The sequence below is a fragment of the Carcharhinus amblyrhynchos genome, unplaced genomic scaffold, assembly GCF_965287045.1.
Source record: "Carcharhinus amblyrhynchos unplaced genomic scaffold, sCarAmb.v2.hapA scaffold_566, whole genome shotgun sequence".
Classification (NCBI taxonomy): Eukaryota; Metazoa; Chordata; class Chondrichthyes; order Carcharhiniformes; family Carcharhinidae; genus Carcharhinus; species Carcharhinus amblyrhynchos.
This window is the reverse complement of record NW_027650306.1, coordinates 30,146-53,366: the sequence shown is the minus strand read 5'-3', so window position 1 is coordinate 53,366 and position 23,221 is coordinate 30,146. Positions and strand designations below refer to the sequence as shown.

Below are 23,221 nucleotides of genomic sequence, written 5' to 3'. Positions count from 1 at the left end.
AATACTGTGTACAGTTCTGGTCACCCGATTATAGAAAGGATATTCTTAAACTAGAAAGAGTGCAGAAAAGATTTACTAGGATGCTACCGAGACTTGATGGATTGAGTTATAAGGAGAGGCTGGATAGACTGGGACATTTTTCTCTGGAGTGTAGGAAGCTGAGGGGTGACCTTTTGGATGTTTATAAAATAGAGGAGCACAGATCAGCTCGATAGTCAATATCTTTTCCCAAAGGTAGGGGAGTCTAAAACTAGACGGCATAGGTTTAAGGTGAGAGGGGAGAGATACAAAAATGTCCAGAGAGACAATTTTTTTCACACAGAGGGTGGTGAGTGTCTGGAACAAGCTGTCAAAGGTGGTAGTAGAGGCGGGTACAATTTTTATCTTTTAAAAAGCTTTTGGATAGTTACATGGTATGATGGGTATAGAGGGATATGGCCAAATGTGGGCAATTGGGATTAGCCTAGGAGTTTAAAAAAAGGGGTGGCATGGACAAGTTGAGCTGAAGGGCCTGTTTCCATGTTGTAAACCTCTATGGCAAGTTTTTTTTGGAGAGGGTGGTGGGTGCCTGGAACTCTGTGGGGGAAGTAGTGGAAGCGAATACGATAGTGATTTTAAGGGGCATCTTGATAAGTACATGAATAGGATGGGAATAGAGGGATATGGTTCCCAGAAGGGTAGGGGAGTTTTAGTTCAAACAGACAGCATGGTTGGTGCAAGCTTGGAGGGCCAAAGGCCTTTGTATGTGAGATGAGACTGAGTTGGTTAGGATTATATTCACTGGAGTTTAGAAGAGTGAGAGGAGACCTCATAGAATCTTATAAAATTCTAACAGGGCTAGACAGAGTAGATTCAGAAAGAACGTTCCCCATGGTAGGGGGAGCCCAGAACTAGGTGGTCATAGTTTGAGGATAAGGGTTAAACTTTTTAGGACTGGGGTGAGGAGCAATTTCTTCAACCAGGGTGATGGAATTCACTCCCACAAAGTAATCGAAGCCAATATCGTTCTTGGGGCTAAAGGGATCGTGGGATATGGGGGGGAAGGGGGGATCAGGATATTGAATTGATGATCAGTCATGATCAAAATGTCACAGCAAGTTCGAAGGGCCGAATGGACAACTGCTCCTTCTAGTTTCTGTGTAACTACAGGAATGTTTAACTCGTCGTTCATCCCATTTGTGTTTTTGGAGTCATTCTGAGCAGGATAGATGGTGATTTCTTGCGTAACAGTAATTGCTCTTCAGATATAGCCATTTGTGTTTGGTGTTTTACTATGGGTTTTTCAAATTGATTTGTTCTTGGAATCTGGCCTTTACTGGGGAAACTGTGAGGGAGTGGGACTAACTGACCTGCCTTTGCAAAGAGCTGGCATGGACTCGAATGGCCTCCTTGCTGTACTGTCACCACTCTCTGAAAGATTTGAAGGAGAGAGGTACAGTATTTGAAGGCTGATGATGACACCATGGGAAACAGGAGGCTTGGACATTCAGCAGTTTAGCGCAGAAGAAGAATAAGGTGGAGGAGGTGGGTCTTATTGTTGAGGGGAGATGGGAGGGAAGCTAGAAAGATACGATTCTGAATGCTGGAAGCATATTACTGTCTTTGAGAAGGTGCTGTTGCCACTGCTGGTGTAACTGTCGCTTTTCTTTGTCATCTGTCTTAAACAGCGGACAAAACAGATCAGGAAACAGACAGATCAGCCAATGATTAAAGTCCAAAATTCTTGTAAAGGGGATTTTTATCAAACTTAGTTTGCATACAAAATATAGCCAAATGCAGAACTGATCACTGATATTGGAAAGCCTTTGTGGCATGTTGTTCAGACTTGAGCTATTTGGCTCATAAACCGCACCCTGTACCTCATGAGTTATCTGATGTAAAGCCACAGTGCTTCTCCTTCAAATAGTTCCTCTTTTCTTCAAACACTTCCATTTCTTCGGCTTGCAGTAGAAAATTAATTCCGGATTGTAATCAGTCTTTGGGTGACAGTATTTTACTCTGTTCTTTCCATGATACCATCAGTTTGTGTTCTCCTTGCTATCTTGTCGAACATTAGATTGAACCTGTTATTTATCCGGTAAGCCTCCATGTTCTCTTTACAACCTCTGGCCTCCCCCCCCCGCCTGCCCGCCCCCCCCCCCCCCCTAACCTTTACAATGCCAGAGAGAAAAGCCCCCATTGCTCAAGCTGAGCATCTTTTAAATTATTTTAGTGACCGCACGGTGGTTAGTACTGCTGCCTCACAGCACCAGGGACCCTCGTTCAATTCCAGCCTGGGGTCACTGTCTGTGCAGAGTCTGCACGTTCTCCCCTTGTCTGCGTGGGTTTCCTCCCACAGTCCAAAGATGTGCAGGTTAGGTGGATTGGCCATGCTAAATTGCCCCTTAGTGTCAGGATTATTAACAGGGTAAATAAGTAGGGTCACGTGGATAGGATCTGGGTGGGATTGTTGTTGGTGCAGGCTCAATGGACCGAATGGCCTCCTGCACTGTAGTAATTCTTGTATTCTATTCTGGGTATACTCTGCATTTTGGCCATTTGATGCTCCGCATTTAACAAATAACTGATCTCAAAATACACTCCCTACTACCACCACCACCACACCCCACCCCCACCCCAGCACATGCACGCACGCTATACATATCTATCTATCCTGGTACTTACTCAGAATCTTAACAGCACAGGAGGCCCTCCAGCCCATCAAAGCTGTACCAGCCCTTGAAAGAGCTACCCACCTAGTCCAAATAGACCATCAAATACTCCCCTCAGGAATACTCCCTAGTCGTAATCTGTTTTAAAAAGCAGCTGCCAGACAATTGTCAAAAGCTTTAAATTTGATGATTTTTATTGAGAAAGGAGAGGCAGAGACTTGACATCTTTTACAAACTGAAGAAGTTGATATGTTCTTTGAACAGGAACTGCTGAGTGCCCAGCATTGAGGGGACAGAAAACAAACAACATTAGGGTCGTGTAGAGGAAGCTGCATTAAACAGTAACTAGGTCTTGCTGTTCAAAAATAGCCTTTCCCATTCCTGACGCAGTGCAGTCCACCAGATCTGCTAACAGTGGCAGCAGTGACTGCCAACACTGGATACAGAGCAGCAGATTGTTGCCTGTGAGAACATTCGTTGGTCCATTGTGAAGACAAGTTGATGTATTGCAGAGAACAGAGACGTATTGTCCAAGCTCTTCATCTCTCACTCACTGGGCCAAACACAAGTACCAAACCTCAACAGACGTTTAACAATTGATGCTGCAGGAGAAAAGACTCGGCTCTGGCTGAGGTGTTGCCGTGTGAGGAGCGACAGGGTCCCAGGTATCCCAAAAAGAGGCACAAAAGATGTCTTTTGTTTGCAAAGAACGGGTCCCTGTGTATGAATTGTCCTGATGTGGAGATGCCGGCGTTGGACTGGGGTGGGCACAATAAGAAGTCTCACAACACCAAGTTAAAGTCCAACAAGATTATTTGGTATCATGAGCTTTTGGAGCACTACCCCTTCATCAGGTGAGTCTGTGCTTCATCACTCGCCTGATGAAGGAGCAGCATTCTGAAAGCTTGTGGTACCAAATAAACCTGTTGGACTTTAACCTGATGTTGGGAGACTTCTTGCTGTCCAAACATGTGCAGGTTAAGTGGCTTGGCCATACTAAATTGCCCCTTGGTGTCCAAAGATGTGGAGATGCCTGCATTGGACTGGGGTAGGCAAAATAAAAAGTCGCACAACACCAGGTTAAAATCCAACAGGCTTATTTGGTTGCTCAAGCTTTTGGAGCACTGCCCCTTCAAGTGAGTCCATGCTTCATCGCTCACCTGATGAAGGGGCAGCACTCTGAAAGCTCGAGCTACCAAATAAAGCTGTTGGACTTTAACCTGATGTTGTGTGACTTCATATTAAATGGAGGATTTACAGTAAGGAGTCCAGGGCTGTACATAGTGTTCTAGGTGTAGTCTCACCTAAGCCCTGCACAATTGTAACTAGATTTCTTTATCCTTGTACACTGGTTTGTTTTATTTATTGTTAGTGTCACACTTAATGTTAACAGGCTTGCATTCGCATGGCAATGAAGTCACTGCGAAAATCCCCCAGTCGCCACACTCCAGCACATCTTTCGGACTGTGGGAGGAAACCGGAGCACCCGGAGGAAACCCATGCAGACACGGGGAGAATGTGCAGACTCCACACAGACAGTGACTGAAGTTGAGAATTGAACCCAGGTCCCTGGCACTGAGGCAGCAGTGCTAATCCACTGTGCTGCCCTGTCATCATCTGGCAATAAAAGCAAACATGCTTTCCTAACTGCTTACTGTACCCACCTGCTGACTTTGTGTTCCTTTTACAAGTGCACACAAGTCCCTCTGAACATCAGCATTTGCAAGTTTCATGCCTTTTAAAAAGTATTCGGCTGAAACTGTTAAACCAGAACCCCATCTGTCCTCTCGAGGGCGACATAAAAATCCCATCGGACTGTTGGGAGATGGCCAGGGGAGTCTCTCCCGGGACAAGCCCTCAATCAACACCATACACATTATCACATCGCTGTTTGTTGGAGCTTATTGTGCAAGCTGACTGGCACCTTTCCTGAATACACATCAGAAATATTTAATTAGCTCTCAAACACTCAGGAGCATATAGTGAAAGGCACTATATAGACTTAGATCAATCTTTTTCTTCAACCAATGCCACCACAGACAGTTTGCCTGGTCATTCATATCAATTGAGATAAAAGCAAAATACTACGTATGCTGGAATCTGAAACAAAAACAGAAAATGCTGGAAAATCTCAGCAGGTCTGACAGTATCTGTGGAGAGAGAATTGACAGTAAGAAGTCTCACAACACCAGGTTAAAGTCCAACAGGTTTATTTGGTAGCAAATGCCACTAGCCTTTGGAGCACTCTGAAAGCTAGTGGCGTTTGCTACCAGATAAACCTGTTGGACTTTAACCTGGTGTTGTGAGACTTCTTACTGTATTTACCCCAGTCCAACGCTGGCATCTCCACATCAGAGAGAATAGAGCCAATGTTTTGAGTCTAGGTGACCCTTCGTCAGAGCTTTGTTAGCCAGACTTGAAACGTTGGCTCTATTCTCTGTCCTAAAGGTGCTGTCGGTCCTGCTGCGGTTTTAAGCATATATATCTCCCTCTTGCTGTGCTCGAACCGATTGTCGACTTTGCCACGACAGGTGACAATACTTCAGAAACAGCAATTCACGCCTTCTGAGCTACGTTGGACTGTCTGAGCAATTATAATTGTCCTCTGCTGCCAGCCTGCTATAAACAGGCGAATCCAACTCATTGTAGCTATTTTAAACAGTGGCTGTACGAGCACAGGTCAAGTTAGCAGCTAAGCATAGCTACATGGGGTTAGTCATAATCCAGACCCACTCACTGGTCCACAAGTTTACAGGTAGAAGAGTTGCGTGCAGGTACGCAGCTTTTGAGGAATGTTTTTTCGTTGGCAAGCAGGGAGTATTATATATGCAGTGTCCTCGCTGCTGAACCTGCCCTGCCAGCTATGATCATTGCAAGGACAAAGAGCTAAGGCCCCAGCAAACAATACACCAAGTCCCCTCAGCAATGTAGGAATAAATCCCAACCTTTTTACAAAAGTGTTGTTAGAGGGGAAAACCTGACCCAAAAGGGGAAGTGACTGACTAAAAGCTAGGTTTTAAGAGTCACTACAGATTTACAAGGATGTTACCAGGACTGGGAGGTTTGAATTTTAAGGAAAAACTGGGACTTTCCCCCTGGAGTGTAGGAGGATGAGGGGGTGACCTTACAGTAGTTTATAAAATCAAAAGAGGCATAGATAAGCTGAATAGCCAAGGTCTTTTCCCCAGAATAGGGGAGTCCAAAACTAGAGGGCATAGGTTTAAGGTGAGAGGAGAATGATTTAAAAGGGGCCAAGGGACAACTTTTTCACAGAGGCTGGTGCGTAAATGGAATGAGCTGTCAGAGGAGGTGGTGGAGACGGGTACAGTGACAACATTCAAAAAGCATTTGGAGAAGTACGTGGATGGGAAAAGTTTAGAGGGATTTGGGCCAAACGCAGGCAAATGGGACTAGTTCAGCTTAGAAAATCTGATTGATGTGGAATGTTGGGCCACAGGGCCTGTTTCCATGCTGTATGTCTCTACGACTCTAAAAGGAGGTAGGTGGTTAAGAGCCAGGGAGGAAGTTTGAGTTTAGGGGTATGCCATCAGCAGTGGGACCAAGAGAGTGAGAGATGTACAAGAAGCCAGAGGCTTGCCAGTGGTGGGAAACACCGAATTGTAGACCCTGGGAGCCAGTGTACGTCAAAAGAGCTGGATTTGGCATTTGGGTGAGGGCAATGGGCAGCAGAATTTAGCATGAGTTGAAATCTTTGCAGATTGGAGAATGGAAAGCCTGCCAAAAGTACATTGACAAAGCAGTGATGAGGGTTTTAGCATGACCTTTGACCCAATAAACCGTATAAAATCTGACATTGAGCCATTAGGAGAAATGGAAACAGACTAGTCAACAAAGTTTGTTTCAACAAGCTTCTTGATAGAGGGGTGAGAGGTAGAGAGGGGATGAGGTTTAGGGAATGACTTTCTCGGCTTAGGGCAGCATGGTGGCACAATATTTAGCACTGCAGCACCAGGGACTGGGTTTGATTCCCGGCTTGGATCACTGCTTGTGCGCCGACCGCCACAATGTCTGCTTGGGTGTCCTTTTCAGGTGCTATAGTTTCCTCCCACAGTCTGAAAGACGTGCTGGTTAGGTGTATTAGTCATGCTAAAAATTCTCCCTCAATGTACCTGAACAGGAGCTGGAGTGTGGCGACTTGAGGATTGTCACAGTAACTTCATTGCAATGTTGATGTAAGCCTACTTGTGACACTAATAAATAAACTAAGCTGGTTGGCTGAAGTATGGCCATCAATGGTAGAGCAGTTAAAATTGGGAGTGTGCGAAAGGCCAGCATGGGAAGAGTGCAGAGGGACCGAGACTGGAGGAGATCACAGATAGAGAGGGGAAAGGCTATGGATGGATTTGAGAATGAGGATAAGAATTTCAAAATGGAGGGTTTGTTTGACTGGGGACCCAAGGGAGATCAGTGAACAGAGTGGGTGGATATGCTTTGGTGCGAGTTAGGATGTAAACAATGGGTTTTTGAATAATTTCAAATTTAGGGAGGGTAGAATGTGGGAGGCTGTCCAGGAGCATGTTGAAGTAGAATAAAGGAAAGTACTGCACAGGAACAGGCTCTTCGGCCCTCCAATCCTGTCCTAATCATGATACCCAAACTAAAGTTTAAAAAAAACCCCTTCTGCCCTCACTCAGTCCGTATCCCTCTATTCCCTCCCTATTCATGTACCCATCCAGATGCCTCTTAAATGTTGCTAATGTGCCTGTTTCCACCACCTCCTCTGGCAGAGTGTTCCAGGCACCTACCACACTTTGCAGAGCACTGAGGGAGCTCTGCATTGTCTTTTGACTGAGAAGTTAAAACTGGATTCAAAGGCAATTTACATTGCCCAGGAGTTATACACTGAAACTGTACCAGCAGCACTGTTGCTGCAACATTAATCCAAACTGTTTACAGACATCCGTACCAACTGCAGATTTCATTCGCTCATGGGATGTGAACGTCACTGGTAAGGGCAACATCCATTGCCCATTCTGAGTTGGTGTTAGTAAGCCATATTCTTCAACTGCTCTTTTTCATATGCTAAGCCCACAGCACTGTTAAGAAGGGAGATCCAGGATTTTGATCCATTGATAGTGAAGGAACAGCCAATGTAGTTCCAAGTCAGGGTAGTGTGAAACTTGGAGGTTGCTAGCTTAGAAGGTAGTCTTGAAAGAGCCTTGGTGAGTCACCGCCATGCATCTTATAGATGGTGTACACTGCTGCCACTGTGTGTTGGTGATGGAGGGAGTGAATATTGAAGATTGTGGAAGTGGGTGCTGATCAAGGTGACTCCTTATCTTTGATGATGATGAGCTTCTTGTTGGAGCCACGCACGTCTAAACAAATGGGGAATATTCCATCACACTCCTGACTTGACTTGCTGATGGTGGCCAGGCTTTGTGGAGTCAGGGGGTGAGTTGCTTGCTGCAGAATTCCGAACCTGTGACCTGATCTTGTAGCCAAAGTACTTAAATGGCAATTCTAACTCTATTTGTCAATGAGCTGCATTGCCATCACATTAGCATGGAAAGAATGTCATTGATGAAGCAGCATGACGGTTGGGCTGAGGATACTGCTCTGAGAAACTCTGCAGCGATTCCCTGGGACTGAGATGACCAGGTTCCAACAAGTGTAACCATCTTCCTATGTACGAGGTATAACACCAACCAGTGGAGTCTTTTTCCTCAGACTGCCATTGATTGTTTTGCGAGGGCTCCTTGATGCCGCACTCGGTCAAATGCTGCCTTGATGTCAAGGGCAGTCACTCTCGCCTCACCCTCAGGGATCCAGAATTGCTTTGACAGACAGGAAACAGAGTGTGGCAATAAATGGGTCTTTTTCCAAGTGGCAGACTGTGACTGGTGGGGTGCCGCAGGGATCAGTGCTTGGACCTGGATGAGGGAACCAAAGTGTAATGTTACCAAGTTTGCTGACAACACATAACTGGGCAGAATTGTGAGCTGTCAGGATGATGCAAGGAGCTTCAAGTTAATTTTAGATAAGTTGAGTGAATGGCAGATGAAGTACAGCATGGCTAAGTGTTGATGTACAGAGGGATCTGGGTGTCCTTGTACACCAGTCAGTGAAAGCTGAGAGGCGGGTGCAGTTAGGAAGGCAAACGGGCTGTTGGCCTTCTTTGCAAGAGGATTTGAGTTCAGAAGTAGGGATGTCTTTCTGCAGTTATGCAGGGCCTTGTTGAGACCACAGCTGGATTAGTGCGTGCAGTTTTAACCTCCCTACCTAAAAAGGATAGACTTGCCACTGAGTGAGTACAGCGAACGTTTACTCGGCTGATACTGGGGTTGGGGCACTATCCTGTGAGGAGAGATTAGTTCGACTGGGCCTGTACTCACTGGAGTTTAGAAAGATGAGAGAATCTCTGATTGGAATGTATAGAATTCTAACTGAGCTGGACAGATTAGATGTGGAGAGGATGTTTTTTCCCTGGTCGGGGAATTTCAAACCAGGAGACACAGTCTCGGGATATGGGGGAGATCATTCAGGACCGAGATGAGGAGAAATTTCTTCAGTCAGTGTTTAACCTGTGCAATTCTCTACCACAGAAGGCTTTGAGACCAAGTCGCTGAATGTATTCATAGAATCCCAACAGTGCAGGCCCATCAGAATTGCACCTGACACTTCAACACAGCATCCCAGCCAGGCTTTAGCCCCGTAACATGACATATTTACCCCAATAATCCTCCTAACCCACACATCTTCAGACGCTTAAGGGGAAATTTAGCATGTCCGATCCACCTCACCACATCTTTGGACTGGGAAAGGAAACCCACGCAGACACAGGGAGAACATGCAAACTCCACAGCGACAAGACACCCAAGGCCGGAATTGAACCCAGCTCCCTGGCGCTGTGAGGCAGCAGTGCTAACCCACTGTGCTGTTCGAGAGAGAATTTTTTTAGATTTCAGTGGTGTTGAGGGATATGGAGAGAGCGGGGAATATGGCGATGATCATATTGAAGGGTGAGGCAGGCTCAAAGGACTGAATGGCCTGTTTCTAGTTTGACTTGGGAGGAGACCCCATTAACTGTATTGCTGATATAAAAATAATAAGAACATGAACTAGGAGCAGGCCATAAGGTATATAAAAAATATACCATTTGAGTGTGCAGTTTCAGCAGCTGCCTCTAGTGTTCTGATCCTTACCTGTGTAATTGAAATTTAATCCAAGCAGCTCAGAGCTCTGCTCAAATGTCCCCGTCTTCTGAAGCATTCTGTATTCGTGTCACGGCAGTGTGATACAGTTAGCAATCTCCTGCTAAGTTTATTTGTAATGTTTAATCCTGCTTGTTGTGATTTTTTTTCTCTCTTAAATCCCTCTTCTAATCTTCAGCACACCCTATGGTCCAAGACCACGTCGTCCAGACAGCTGGCACGATCGCGATGGAGGACCTTCGAACATTCAAGTTACTGTCAAACAGAATTCGGAGAGAAATGCGAACACCAACCCACGGCGCTCCTGGTTTAAGATCACAGTAGGTCCTTGTTTTGGAAGTATCCTCTCTTTGTCTGTTGTGCATGTTTGATCATTGACTGCTACGCGTATATGTGAACTAAGGCAGGGTAATAACTTTCATTGTACCTTCCTCTAGCCACCATGCTGCAATAGTTTGCTTCAGACAGCAGCCCGGTCTTCTCTCCCTGCTAGCCCGGTCTTCTCTCCCTGCTGGCCCGTCCTGACAAAGATGGATCCCCCTTCCCCTCCGCCACACTGCCAGCCTCCTTTCTCATGTCGTGTGGTCAGGAAATGGTGCGATTAACTCAGCTCAGGCCAGCAAGGATCAGTCCTTCCCTGAAGGACATGTATTGAGAATTCAGCAATACTGGTGGCACAGTGGTTAGCGCTGCTGTCTCACAGTGCCAGAGACCCAGCTTCAATTCTGGCCTTGGGTACCTATCTGTTAGAGTTTGTACGTTCTGCCGGTGTCTTCATGGGTTTCCTCCAGTGCTCCAGTTTCCACCACGCCAAAGATATGCACATTAGGTGGATTGGCCGTGCTAAATTGCTCCTTAGTGTCCAGACGTGTGTAGGATAGTTGGATTAGCGATGGTAAATGTGCGGGTTATCAGGAGAGCCATTGCAGACTCAATGGGCCTAAGGCCCTTCTTCTGCACTGTAGGGATACTGTGGTTCTATTGACCTACCGAACTGCTTCAAAATTTACCTGAACTGCGTCCCTTCCTTTCCTAAAGGACTTGCTTTTGGGGTGGGGGTTATTGGCAGTGTTGTGATTTTTGATACTGTGGTGTAGTTGTCCAGAGGGCAGCACTAATAATCCAGAGAGCACGAGTCCAAATCCCATCTGGCAGTTTACGAATTTGAATTAGCTTTTTAAAAATCTGGAAGGTATAAAGCTGACGTCAATAAAACTGACCATAAAGCTGTCAGATTTTTCCACCCTGATGCCAATGTTCCCTCACACCAGCGTGGTTCACTGTTGGCTGCTGTTAGATGTGGCTGAGTGTGTTATTTGAGTGGTTGAAACATTCAGGCTAGTGTGGCAATAAATAGTGGTCTTGTCCGTGATGCCCAGATGGTGGTTGTAATAATATGCAAGCCCGGGCAGTCACTGGCTTGATTTGAGCCTGGTCCTGCCCTGGCTTCACACGCGAGCAGTTTGAAATATTTAAAGTTTATTTATTAGTGTCACAAGTCGGCTTGTATTAACACTGCAGTGAAGTTACTGTGAAATTCCCCTAGTCGCCACACTCCAGCGTTTTGTTCGGGTACACTGAGGGACAATTTAGCATGGCCAATGCACCTAGCCAGCACATCTTTGGACACTAAAGGGGCAATTTAGCATGGCCAGTGCATATAATGAGCACGTCTTTTGGACTGTGGGAGGAAACTGGAGAACCTGGAGGAAACCCACACGGACACGGGGAGAACATGCAAACTCCGCACAGACAGTGACCCAAGCTGGGAATTGAACCTGAGCCCCTTTTGCCGTGAGAGAGCAGTGCTCACCACCGTGCCACCCCAGCTGCTGCCTCACTCGCTGATGATCAGGAATGAGGGATCCCACCTCATGTCCCCTCCTCCCACCCCCAAAAGCTTGTGATCCATAGTGCACCCTGTGCTGCATCCAACTATCGCAGCACAGACCAGGACTGAAACTGGGTACCTTTGTGCAAATCATTACGGTGATGCTTGTACCCCACCCTGGCAGCAGAAAACTGCCTCATTGCCTTAATGTATTAATTCTACATTTAATTACAGGAATCGGACCCCATGTCCAGGAAGCTTGGCACCGGGCATGTGTCCGATGTGGGGTTTATCTAGATTTTAGGTCCTGTCCATCTCTGTTCTTATCAGTGAGCTGTGTTTTATTGAGTACTGTTTAAGTAATTTAACATGCTAACTCCCTCTCTCTCATGTTTTCCAAATGTACTAAAATACAAGGCAAGTTATTGTACACATTTTCTAATAGCGGTCGATTTCCAGTGCTGCAGTCTGTGTTTGGATCTTTAGTATGCAGGAGAAGGGGGTCCAACAGCTGTAATTGATGCCTGAAGTAAAGTTTAAACTTTGACATCATTTAACAGTCTGACTTTTTTGTCATTTTACAGTTGTACTCCTGGGAGTAAATGTTGGTATAATGAGATCTTGAAATTGGATATTTTAAAGTGAAGTGCTGGATGTGACTAACGGCAAAGTATTTTTCTCTCTCTCTCTCTCTCTCTCTCTCTCTCTCCAGATTCCCTTTGGGAAGAAATATGATAAGTCTTGGCTTTTCTCAAGCTTACACAACATTTGCAGCGTTCCCTTTACACCTGTTCAGGTAGGTCCAGTGGCATCTGTAAATGTGCAAGTCTAGCTGGAGTCCTGACAAAATACTGCCAGCGGAATTAGATGTTTCTCTCATCAATTTGACATGTTTTAAAAAGTGAATTAAAACTGGGAGGTGTGCACTTTTTGCCCCCAATCACAATGCTCAGGGATTGCAGCTGGATGGCTTGGAATGTGGGACAAAGCACAGCTTGAATAAAGTTTAAAGTTGATTTATTAACTTCACAAGTAAGGCTTGCATTAACAGGGCAGTTAAGTTGCTGTGACAATCCCCTAGTTGCCACGCTCCGGTGCCTGTTCGGATTACAATGAGGGAGAAATTAGCACGGCCAATGCAGCTAACCAGCATGTCTTTTGGACCATGGGAGGAAACTGGAGCACCCAGTATGCGTGGATTTCCTCAAGTCCAGAGATATGCCGGTTAGTTTGACCGTGCTAAATTGCCCCTTAGTGTCGGGGGAACTAGCTAGGGCAAATGCATGGTGTTGTGGGGATAGGACCTGGGTGGGATTGTATTTGGTGCAGACTCAATGGGCTGACTGGCCTCCTCCTGCACGGTGTCGGGGGTGGGGAGGCAGTGACAATCAGTATAGCCTTGAAAAGAGAAATGCAGGGTTTTGGGGTAAGAGCTAGGAGGGAGAGCAGGAGGTGGCACAGTGGGCCAAATGGACTCATTCAATGCTGTATTTACTTTTTATTTCCTCCCTCACTTAAGGAATCAAGCCATAATGGCATTTGTTGATCATTAGCGGATTGTGATGAATCTTTTCTTTCCACAGTTCCACCATGACGGTAATAAGGCCGTTTTCTATGTTGAAGATTCTCAGACTGCAAATGCTTTAAAGCAGCTATCGAAACGAATTATCGATAAAGATTTGTACCGGGTATTTGGCTTTACAATTTTCTTAATGTCAGAAATATATTGTGTGTCGTTACACCTCTGTCCTCAAGGCAATCCCTTCTGACCAAACGTGAACAAGCTTTGCCCTGTTGTCTGAACTGAGCTTCAGAGCTTGACAGATCCCAATCCTTGGTTTGGCACTCAGTTAAGCAGAGTCCCCTCTCGAAGACTATAAGATGTAGGAGCAGAATTACGTCATTTCGCCCATCGAGTCTGCTCAGACATGACTGACCAGTTTCTCAACCCCATTCTCCCGCCTTTTCCCCGTAACCTTTGATCCCCTCACCACTCGAGCACCTAGCTATCTCTGTCTTCAATACACTCAATGACCCGGCCTCCTCTGAGGCAACAAATTCCACAGATTCACCAAACCCTCTGGCTGAAGAAGTTCCTCCTCATCCCCCGAAGTCAGATCATCTCCACAGGGATGTGGCTTCACTTTACCCAGTTCAGACAGTTGCTCCACGGTGGAGACCTCCACAGCCATGTCCCATCCTGCCCTTGAAACCATATCGCTGGATGGCTTCCTCCTCACAACTGGGGGACTTGGTAGGGTGGGGCACCAAGTGATTGTTCCCTGCCGGGTCGGGGAATCTAAAACACTGGGGATGGGGGAGGAGGGGGGAGCAATTATTTAGGACTGAGATGAGGAGAACTGTCTTCACTCAAAGGGTTTGTAAATCTGTAAAACTTCAGAGAGTTATGAATAGATTAAAGGCTGAGAGAGAGATACATTTTTGACATCTCAGGAAATGAAGGCACAGGCGGAAAAATGGAGTTAAAACCTGAGATCAGCTATGATCGTATTGAATGATGGAGCAGGCTCGAATAGTCTTCCTCCTGCTCCTATTTCTTGTGTTGTGTTGAAGACATTTGCAGCCTCTTGCCTGCTGCTGAAATGAACTTACCTAGCACCCTTTCTGGAGATTTAAACTGGCTCTTCCCTGTCTGTCCCAGTGCTGCGTTAAACCACTTGTTTCTTTATCCATGAAGCCATTTGGAGAACTCCTTTACTTTCCATTTACTTTGCCATTTGAGCCTAGCACTGTAGGAGCAGGAGTTGGCAATTCAGCCCCTCGAGCCTACTCCGCCGTTCAATGAGATCGTGGCTGTTCCCACATCACCCTCGACTCCATTTTCCTGCCCTGTCTCCATCGCCCCTCAACGCCTTACTAATTAAAATTCGGTCCATCTCCTCAAATTTACTCAATGGCACAGAACCCTTACAGTACAGAAGGAGGCCATTCAGCCCACCGAGCCGTGTCCTGGCATCCACCCTACTCCTGAGGTAGTGAATTCCACAGATTCGTAACTCTGAGAGAATTTCTCCTCAGCTCTGCTGCTCCTTCTCCTGCTATCCTTAGAAGCCTGCACAGCTCTGAATCTCCTAAAACTAACTGACAAGAGGAATATTTCCTTTCCCTGCAGGTGACAATCAACGTAAACTCCTCGATGCCGCCATCTTCTGGCTCAAATGAGCTCAAGTTAGAGGAAATTGAACAGATAAAGGTAAGGGAATGCTGCGGGGAGGGAACCCATACAGAAATTTGCAGTGTATCATCATGTGACGTTACCCCAAAAAAGATGAGGAAATGCCTAATCGACTAAACTGAGAGAGATCACTGGTGAGGCCTCCACCGGAGTGTTCTGACAAATCTTGGGCGCTGCTATAACTGGAGGGCATAGGTTTAAGGTGAGAGGGGAGAGATACAAAAGGATCCCAGAGGGGCAATTTTTTCACAGAGGGTTGTGAGTGTCTGGAACAAGCTGCCAAAGGTAGCAGTATAGGTGAGTACAGTTTTATCTTTTAAAAAGCATTTAGACAGTTACATGGTTACGATGGGTATAGAGGAATATGGGCCAAACACGGGCAATTGGGACTAGCTTAGGGGGTTGGGAAAGGAAAAAAGGGCTGCATGGACAAGATGGGCCAAAGGACTTAGTTCCATGCTGTAAACCTCGATTCTATGACTTTAGGCAGGGTCTCGCGGCCCTTGGAGAAGGATGCAGTGGCGGTTTGCTGGAATGGTACCAGGAATGTGGGGGAGATGAGTCACAGGGAGATGGGAGGGGATGCAGTTGTTTCCTTAGAACAGTGGAATTTAAGGGGGAAGTGGTGGGTGGGGGAGAGGCTGCAATCGAGATATTCAAAATCATGAGGGGTTTTGATAATTAGAGAAAAACTGTTTCTATTTGCAATGGGGTTGGTAACCAGAGGTGACACATTGAGAATCATAGAATAGAATTCCTTCAGTACACAAGGAGACTGTTCGGCCTTCCGAGTCTACACTGACTCCCTCTGACAGAGCATCTTACACCGGCCTTCTCTCCATACACATTTACCATGGCTAATCCGTCTAATTTACACACGTTAGGACACTAAGGAGCAATTTAACATGGTTAATCCACCTAACCACTGTGCCACTATGCTGCCCAGCGAATCCCTACAATGCGGTAGGATGCCATTCGGCCCATCGAGCCTATACTGACAATCCCACCATGGCTCTATTCCCATAACCCCACATGCTTACCCTGTTAATCCTTCTTACCTACACATTTTTGGACACTAAAGGGCAATTTAGCATGGCCAATCCACCTAACCTGCACATCTTTGGAGTGTGGGTGAAAACCGGAGTACCCGGAGGAAACCCACACGGACACAGGAAGAACGTGCAAACTCCACAAAAACAGCTGGAATTGAACCTGGGTCCCTGGCGCTGCGAGGCAGCAGTGCTAGCTACTGTGCCATCGTGTCGCCCGCTGTACAATTTAAGTTAATTTGCAAAAAAAAAGATGGCAGTGATCTATGAAACATTTGCAAGAAGTCATTGAAAGGTGAAATTCTCTGTCCAAAAATACACTTCAGCTCTTGCCAGGAACTGGTTAGGTTCTTGCTGATCAATACAAATTCAGAAAAACACAACACTTCTCCTGGAAGCATTGCTTTTGTTATAACCTTTCAGAACTTTTATTTTAAGTCCTTTGAGAGGGCGCAGACCTGATGGGCACAGTCGTAACAGTGACACAGCTGTGATAGGTGAAACCAGAAAGAGCTGTAATCGCATCTTGGGGGGCATCGTAGTGAGCAACGACAACTCGCAGCACCATGGACCTGGGTTCGATTCCAGCCTTGGGTCTGTGTGGAGCTTGCATGTTCTCCCCATGTCTGCATGGGTTTCCACCAACAGACCAAAGATGTGCAGGTTAGGGCGATTGGCCATGCTAAATTGCCCCTTAGTGTCCAAAGATGTGCAGATTAGGTGGATTGGCCATGCTAAATTGCCCCTTAGTGTCCAAAGATGTGCAGATTAGGTGGATTGGCCATGCTAAATTACCCCTTAGTATCAGGGGGGCTAGCATGGTAAATACATAGGGTTATGGGGATGGGCCTGGGTGGGATTGTTGTCAGTGTAGGCTGGATGAGCCGAATGGCTGCCTCCTGCACTGTTGGGATTGCATGATTCTGCTGTAGCAGAAAGGATTGCAGATAAAGATGTTGGAGTAGCATCTTCTGCAATTGTCATAAGCGATGCTTAATTTTTGATGCTTTCTGGACAATCTTGGCAGCTAATTTGTACATAAACAACAGTGGCGGAGATTTTTACTGTCTGGACAGGCAGGACAAATTAGTGGTTGAGGAATGCGCAATGGCAAGACTCTACCCTTCCTGCTTTCAAACTATCTGCCAATATCCTTGAGAAGGAAGGTGGGGGAGGGGTGTGTGGTTGGTTGGTAGCGCCTCATCCAGCAGACAACGCTTCACCCCACCATGCTGTAACCTGTGAGGGTGTGGACCAAGTGCTGAAAAATGGGATTGAAATGAGCCACGAGTTTCTTTGCTCCCTATTTCGGCCAGCACAGACGCAGCTGGCTGAATGGCCTCTTTGTGCTGTAACTTCTCTGCGGCTCTCCCACCGCGTTGGAGTGTCACCTTGGATTATAAATTCAGTTGTAACTGTGACTCAGGAGCCCATTCTGATTCCCAGACAGGCAGAGTGTCGCTTAGCCAAGAATGACAGCTTGAAGGGAAGGAAAAACCTGTTGTGTTACTCCCTGACTCAGCCAGGGCTGGGAAGCAGCACCGAGCTAACATGCAGATGCTTCCTGGTGTTACTTCAAACAGGCAAGATTTGAACCAAGAACAAAGCTATCATTGACATTCCTGACAGTTTCTTCATTTCACTTGAACTACCTCTCTTTGTTTTGCAGCAATGTATGAGTAAGCGTTACGATGGATCACAGCAGGCCCTTGACTTAAACAGCATACGCAGTGACCCAGGTATGGATTTACACTTTGTTCTATTTCAGGTTTGGCAGCTTCACACTATCTTGGATCATGATTGATTTATTATTGTCACGTATCGGGATGCAGTGAAAAGTATTGTTTCTTGCACGCTACAGAGACAAAGCATAAGAGATGGGGAGATCCTAAATAAATATTTTTCATCAGTATTCACTGTTGAGAAAAGCACAGATGTTAGGGAACTTGGGGAAATAAATAGTGATGTCTTGAGGAGTGTATAGATTACAGAGAAGGTGGTGCTGGAAGTCTTAAAGTGCATCAAGGTATGTAAATCCCCAGGACCTGATGAAGTGTATCCCAGGACATTGTGGGAAGTTAGGGAGGAAATTGTAGGTCACCTAGCAGAGATATTTGAATCATCGATGGTCACAGGTGAGGTGCCTGAATGTTGGAGGGTGACGAAACGTTATGCCTTTGTTTAAAAAGGGCTGCAGGGAAAAGCCTGGGAAACACAGGCCAGTGAACCTCAAATCTGTGGTGGGTAAGTTGTTGGAAAGTATTTTCAGAGACAGGGCCTACAGGCATTTAGAGATGCAAGGTCTGATTAGGGATAGTCAACATGGCTTTGTGAGTGGAAAATCATGTTTCACGAATTTGATTAACTTTTTTGAAGGGGTAACCAAGAAGGTTGATGAGGGCACTGCAGTTGATGTTGTCTACGTGGACTTTAGCAAGGCCTTTGACAAGGTAATGGATGGTAGGTTGTTGCATAAGGTTAAATCTCAGGGGATCCAGGGTGGGGTATCTAAATGGATACAAAATTGGCTTGATGACAGAAACCAGAGGGTGGTTGTAGAGGATTCAAACTGAAGGCCTGTGACCAGCGGTGTGCCTCAGGGATCAGTGCTGGGCTCACTGTTATTTGTCATTAATTTATTAATTTAGATGAGAATAAAGGAGGCATGGTTAGCAAATGTGCAGATGACACCAAGATTGGTGGCATAGTGGACAGTGAAGAAGGTTATCTTGGATTGCAATGGTATCTTGATCAATTGGACCAGTGAGCTGACGAATGGCAGATGGAGTTTAATTTAGATAAATGCGAAGTGATGCATTTTGGTAAATTGAACCGGGGTGGGACTTAGTTAATGGTAGGGCAGTGTGGGGAGTTACAGAACAAAGAGATCTAGGGGTACAGGTTCATAGCTTCTTGAAAGTGGAGTCACAGGTGGACAGAGTGGTGAAGAAGGCATTTGGCATGCTTGGTTTCATCAGTCAGAACATTGAATACAGGAGTTGGGATGCCTTGTTGAAGTTGTATAAGACATTGGTAAGGCCACACTTGGAATACTGTGTGCAGTTCTGGTCACCCTATTATAGAAAGAATATTATTAAGCTAGAAAGAGTGCAGAAAAGATTTACTAGGATGCTACGGGGACTTGATGGATTGAGTTATAAGGAGAGGCTGGATAGGCTGGGACTTTTTTCTCTGGAGCATAGGAGGCTGAGGGTTGATCTTAGAGGTTTGTAAAATAATAATGAGGGGCACAGATCAGTACACAGTCAAGATCTTTTCCCAAAGGTAGGGGAGTCTAAGACTAGAGGGCGTAGGTTTAAGGTGAAAGGGGAGAAATACAGAAGTGTCCAGAGGGGCAATTTTTTTCACACACAAGGTGGTGAATGTCTGGAAGAAGCAGAGGTACAATTTTGTCTTTTACGAAACATTTAGACAGTTACATGGATAAAGAGGGATGTGGGCAATTGGGACTAGCTTCAGGGTATAAAAAAAAGGCATGGACAAGTTGGGCCGAAGGGCCTGTTTCCATGCTGTAAACTGCTATGACGCTGACTCATACCATTCAGAGAGTATGTAGGGGAGAAGGAAACGAGAGGGTGCAGAATATAGTGTTGCAGTCATAGCTTGCGTGTAGAGAAAGGTCAGCTTAATATAAGGTAGGTCTATTCACAAGTCTGATGGCAGCAGGGAAGAAGCTGTTCTTTTATTTTCATTCGTGGGACATGTGCGTCGCTGGCTGGGCCAGCATTTATTGCCCATCCCTAGTTGCCCTTGGAGGGGAGTTGAGAGTCAACCACGTTGCTATGTCTCTGGAGTCACACATAGGCCAGACCGGGGTAAGGGCGGCAGATTTCCTTCCCTAAAGGGAACCAGATGGGTTTTTTCGACAATGGGTCATCAGTAGATTCTTAATTCCAGATTTTTTATATATAGAATTCAAATTCCACCATCTGCCGTGGTGGGATTCGAATCCGGGTCCCCCAGAACATTAGCTGAGTTTCTGCATTAACAGTCTAGCAATAATACCCTAGACCACCGCCTCCCACAATAAGCAATAAATTTATGTAAATTCCTAAGCATTTTTTCCAGATGTATCACAGCTACATTTACAAAGGGTTGTGAATGTAGCCCAGTCCTATCACACAAACCAGTCCCTCAGTATCCAAAGGGAACTTGAGAGCTTTTCATTGAGTCGCTGTTGCTGTGGTGACTGAGATTGGTTAACGCAGCACAGATCAGGAATTGGGTAGCATTGTATGAGTTTAAGTTTTAAGTTTATTAGTGCCACAAGTAGACTTACATTAATACTGCAGTGAAGCTACTGTGAGAATCCCCTAGTCGCCACACTCTGGTGCCTGTTTGGGTACACAGAGAGAATTTAGCGTGGCCCGTCCACCTAACCAGCACATCTCTCAGACTGTGGGAGAAAACCGGAGCATCTGGAGGCAACCCACGCAGACACAGGGTGAGGGTGGGGAGAACTGCAAACTCCACACAGATAATGACCCAAGGCGGGAATCGAACCTGGGTCCCTAACGCTGTGAGGCCGCAGTGCTACTGTGCCACCATACTGCTCCAGGATGCTGCACGCATTATTCTCCCTGTTAAACAGGAGGCTCGATCTGCTTTATCACACATTGACAGTTGATTAGTGATAATTACTGCTTCTGATTCTAAGCAATCATTCTGGTTTATTCAGACCTGGTCTCCCAGAACATTGAAGTGATGTTAAACAGAAGGACATCCATGAACACCGTCGTCAAAATAATAGAAGAAAACATTCCAGAGGTATGTAAGCCTGCAGAGGTGTGCATTGTGAGATTAGGAGACTCTTTCTCATAGCCAGGTCTGTCATTTACAAATAGGAGCTTAGAAGGGTGGGCGAAGGGGATCTTATTGAAACTTATAGAATACTGCGAGGCCTGGATAGAGTGGGTGTGGAGAAGATGTTTCCATTCATAGGAAAAACTAGAACCAGAGGGCACAACCTCAGGCTAAAGGACGATCCTTTAAAACCGAGATGAGGAGGAATTTCTTCAGCCAGAGAGTGGGGAATCTGTGGAACTCTTTGCCGCAGAGGAGGCCAGGTCTTTAAGACACTCTTGATTAATATGGGGATCAGGGGTATTGGGGAAAACACAGAAGAATGGGGATGAGAAAAATATCAGCCATGGATGAATGGCAAGCAGATTTGATGGGCTGAGTGACCTAATTGAGTTCCTATGTTTTATGGCCTAATGGAGCTCTTTGCAGACTTGTGTGCCTTGGAGGCATAGCAGTCTTCGTAACGTTTTAACAAAGAGGTTTAACTTTTTTGCAGTGTCTTCTGCAGAACCAATAGGCCGCCCGCTGCTGGTTGCTGTCTTAAGGCAGTGTCCTGTGCCAGTGATGCAGGGGCCCGTCAGCCCTCTGGATCATAGTGCCCTTAGCATTCTCACTGCTCGGGCGACTGTCAGAGTTGATGTTATAACTGGTGTTGTGCTTTACAGTTGCTGTCTCTGAACCTGGGCAATAACCGTTTGTACCGGCTGGATGACCTGGCAGACCTGGTTACCAAAGCTCCTGGCTTGAAAATTTTGAATCTTTCCAGAAATGAGGTGAGTGCCAGTTTGCGGTTATGGCCAAGATCTGGGTTGCGTCTCTTATTGTGGGTGATGCCAGTTGTTGTTTGCAGACTACCCAGAGCAGAGGTCCCATTGACCTGTTACATCTCCCCATGCTCCCAACGCCTTTTCATCTTTCATGCTCCTTCCCTCTTTCAAGGAACAAAGTTCAAGTTTATTTATTAGTCTCGAGTAGGCTTACGTTAACACTGCAATGAAGTTACAGTGAAAGTCCCCCCAGTCACTACACTCCGGTGCCTGTTTGGGTAACACTGAGGGAGAATTTAGCACCTAACCAGCACATCTTTCAGACTCTGGAAGGAAATCAGAGCACCTGGAGGAAACCCACGCAGACATGGGGAGGATGTACAGATAGTGACCCAAGCTGGGAATTGAACCTGGGGCAGTAGTGCTAACCACTTCAGGCTGGGATAAGAGGAAAGCTGATGAGCCCACCCAGCATCATGTGCCTCCTCCTAAGACTGTGAGCAGCCCTCAGCCCAACCATCACCAGCTTGTGGCCATTACTGGGCACGCCAAATCAGATTTTAGTTGGTCCTCTGCACGCTACTCAAATCCATAGCAGTAGGACAATAGCGTTAAGCTGTAAAGGAAGTCTTTATAATGTGGTATACCAGCAAATTAAAACAGAAGAACTGGGATGTACTTAAAAGGCCTGGGTTTTTGAACTGATGTATTCAACACTGAATCTTTATGCTGATATTACAGTCATTGTTCTAAAGCCCAGGTATACATTCAGCTTAAAACTTTGAGCTTTTCTCTTATCCCAGCCTCCTAGCACCTCCTCTCCCCACTCCCTGAAGTGGGTAGCCAACCCGGTTTGGACTGGTGAGGTGCATGTAGTGGCTTCACAGACTGCAGTGAAACATGCAGCATAACGCAGTTTGCAACCGACCCACACTGACAACAGAATAGCAGCTTTGTTCTCCTGTCAGTCAATCCCAGCAGTCTCTGGCAGCAGTGGAGACTCTTGCACTTCACCTTACTGCTCCTTGCGATGTGGCATAATCTAATTGTTCTCGATTGATTCAGGCTGGAATGTGCGTGCCTGTGGCTGGCTGGCTGTAATGACTCTTAATTAAAGTCAGTGCTATTCACAGGAGTGGCCACTTAGGCTATGCCAGCTTGATGGGAGCAATGGGTGGGAAGGAGTAAGTGCCGTGTCCAGAGTAGTTTGCCAGCATGATAAACTCATAAACTTAATTGAAGTGAACGCATATATTTTATTTATTAGTCCCAAGCTTACACTAAAGTTTAAGTTTAAAGTTTTATAGAGCATAGAATCCCTACAGTACAAAAGGAGCCATTTCTGCGCTGTAATGTTCTATGTTCTATATATTCGCCCCATTGATTCTGCATCGGCCATAATCCCATCCAGGCCCTACCCCATAACACATTTACCCTAGCTAGTCCCCATGACAGTAAGCGACAATTTAGCATTGTCAATCCTCCTAACCTGTATACCTTTGGGCTTTGAGAGGAAACTGGAGCACCCGGAGGAAAGCGATGCAGAGACAGGGAGGAGCATGCAGACTTCACGCAGACAGTGACCCAAGCAAGGAATTGAACCTGGGTCCCTGGCGCTGTGAGACAGCAGTGCTAACTCACTGTGCCACCGTGCCGTTTATTTACTAGTGTCACAAATCAGCTTACATAAACATCACAATGAAGTAACTGTGAAAATCCCCTCGTTGC

The 23,221-nt window shown here is 46.0% G+C and overlaps 1 protein-coding gene across 2 annotated transcripts in view; it reads left to right on the top strand.

Moving 5' to 3' along the window:
• The window catches only part of nxf1b (nuclear RNA export factor 1b), a 79,903-nt gene that overhangs the window by 32,310 nt on the left and 24,372 nt on the right, over positions 1–23,221 (top strand). For both annotated transcript variants that reach the window (XM_080184103.1, XM_080184102.1), the window contains exons 3-9: positions 10,005–10,146; positions 12,370–12,453; positions 13,241–13,345; positions 14,791–14,871; positions 17,572–17,641; positions 20,602–20,690; positions 21,392–21,499. In XM_080184103.1, coding sequence (XP_080040229.1) covers positions 10,005–10,146; positions 12,370–12,453; positions 13,241–13,345; positions 14,791–14,871; positions 17,572–17,641; positions 20,602–20,690; positions 21,392–21,499 — 679 coding nt within the window. The remainder of the gene's footprint in view (positions 1–10,004; positions 10,147–12,369; positions 12,454–13,240; positions 13,346–14,790; positions 14,872–17,571; positions 17,642–20,601; positions 20,691–21,391; positions 21,500–23,221) is intronic.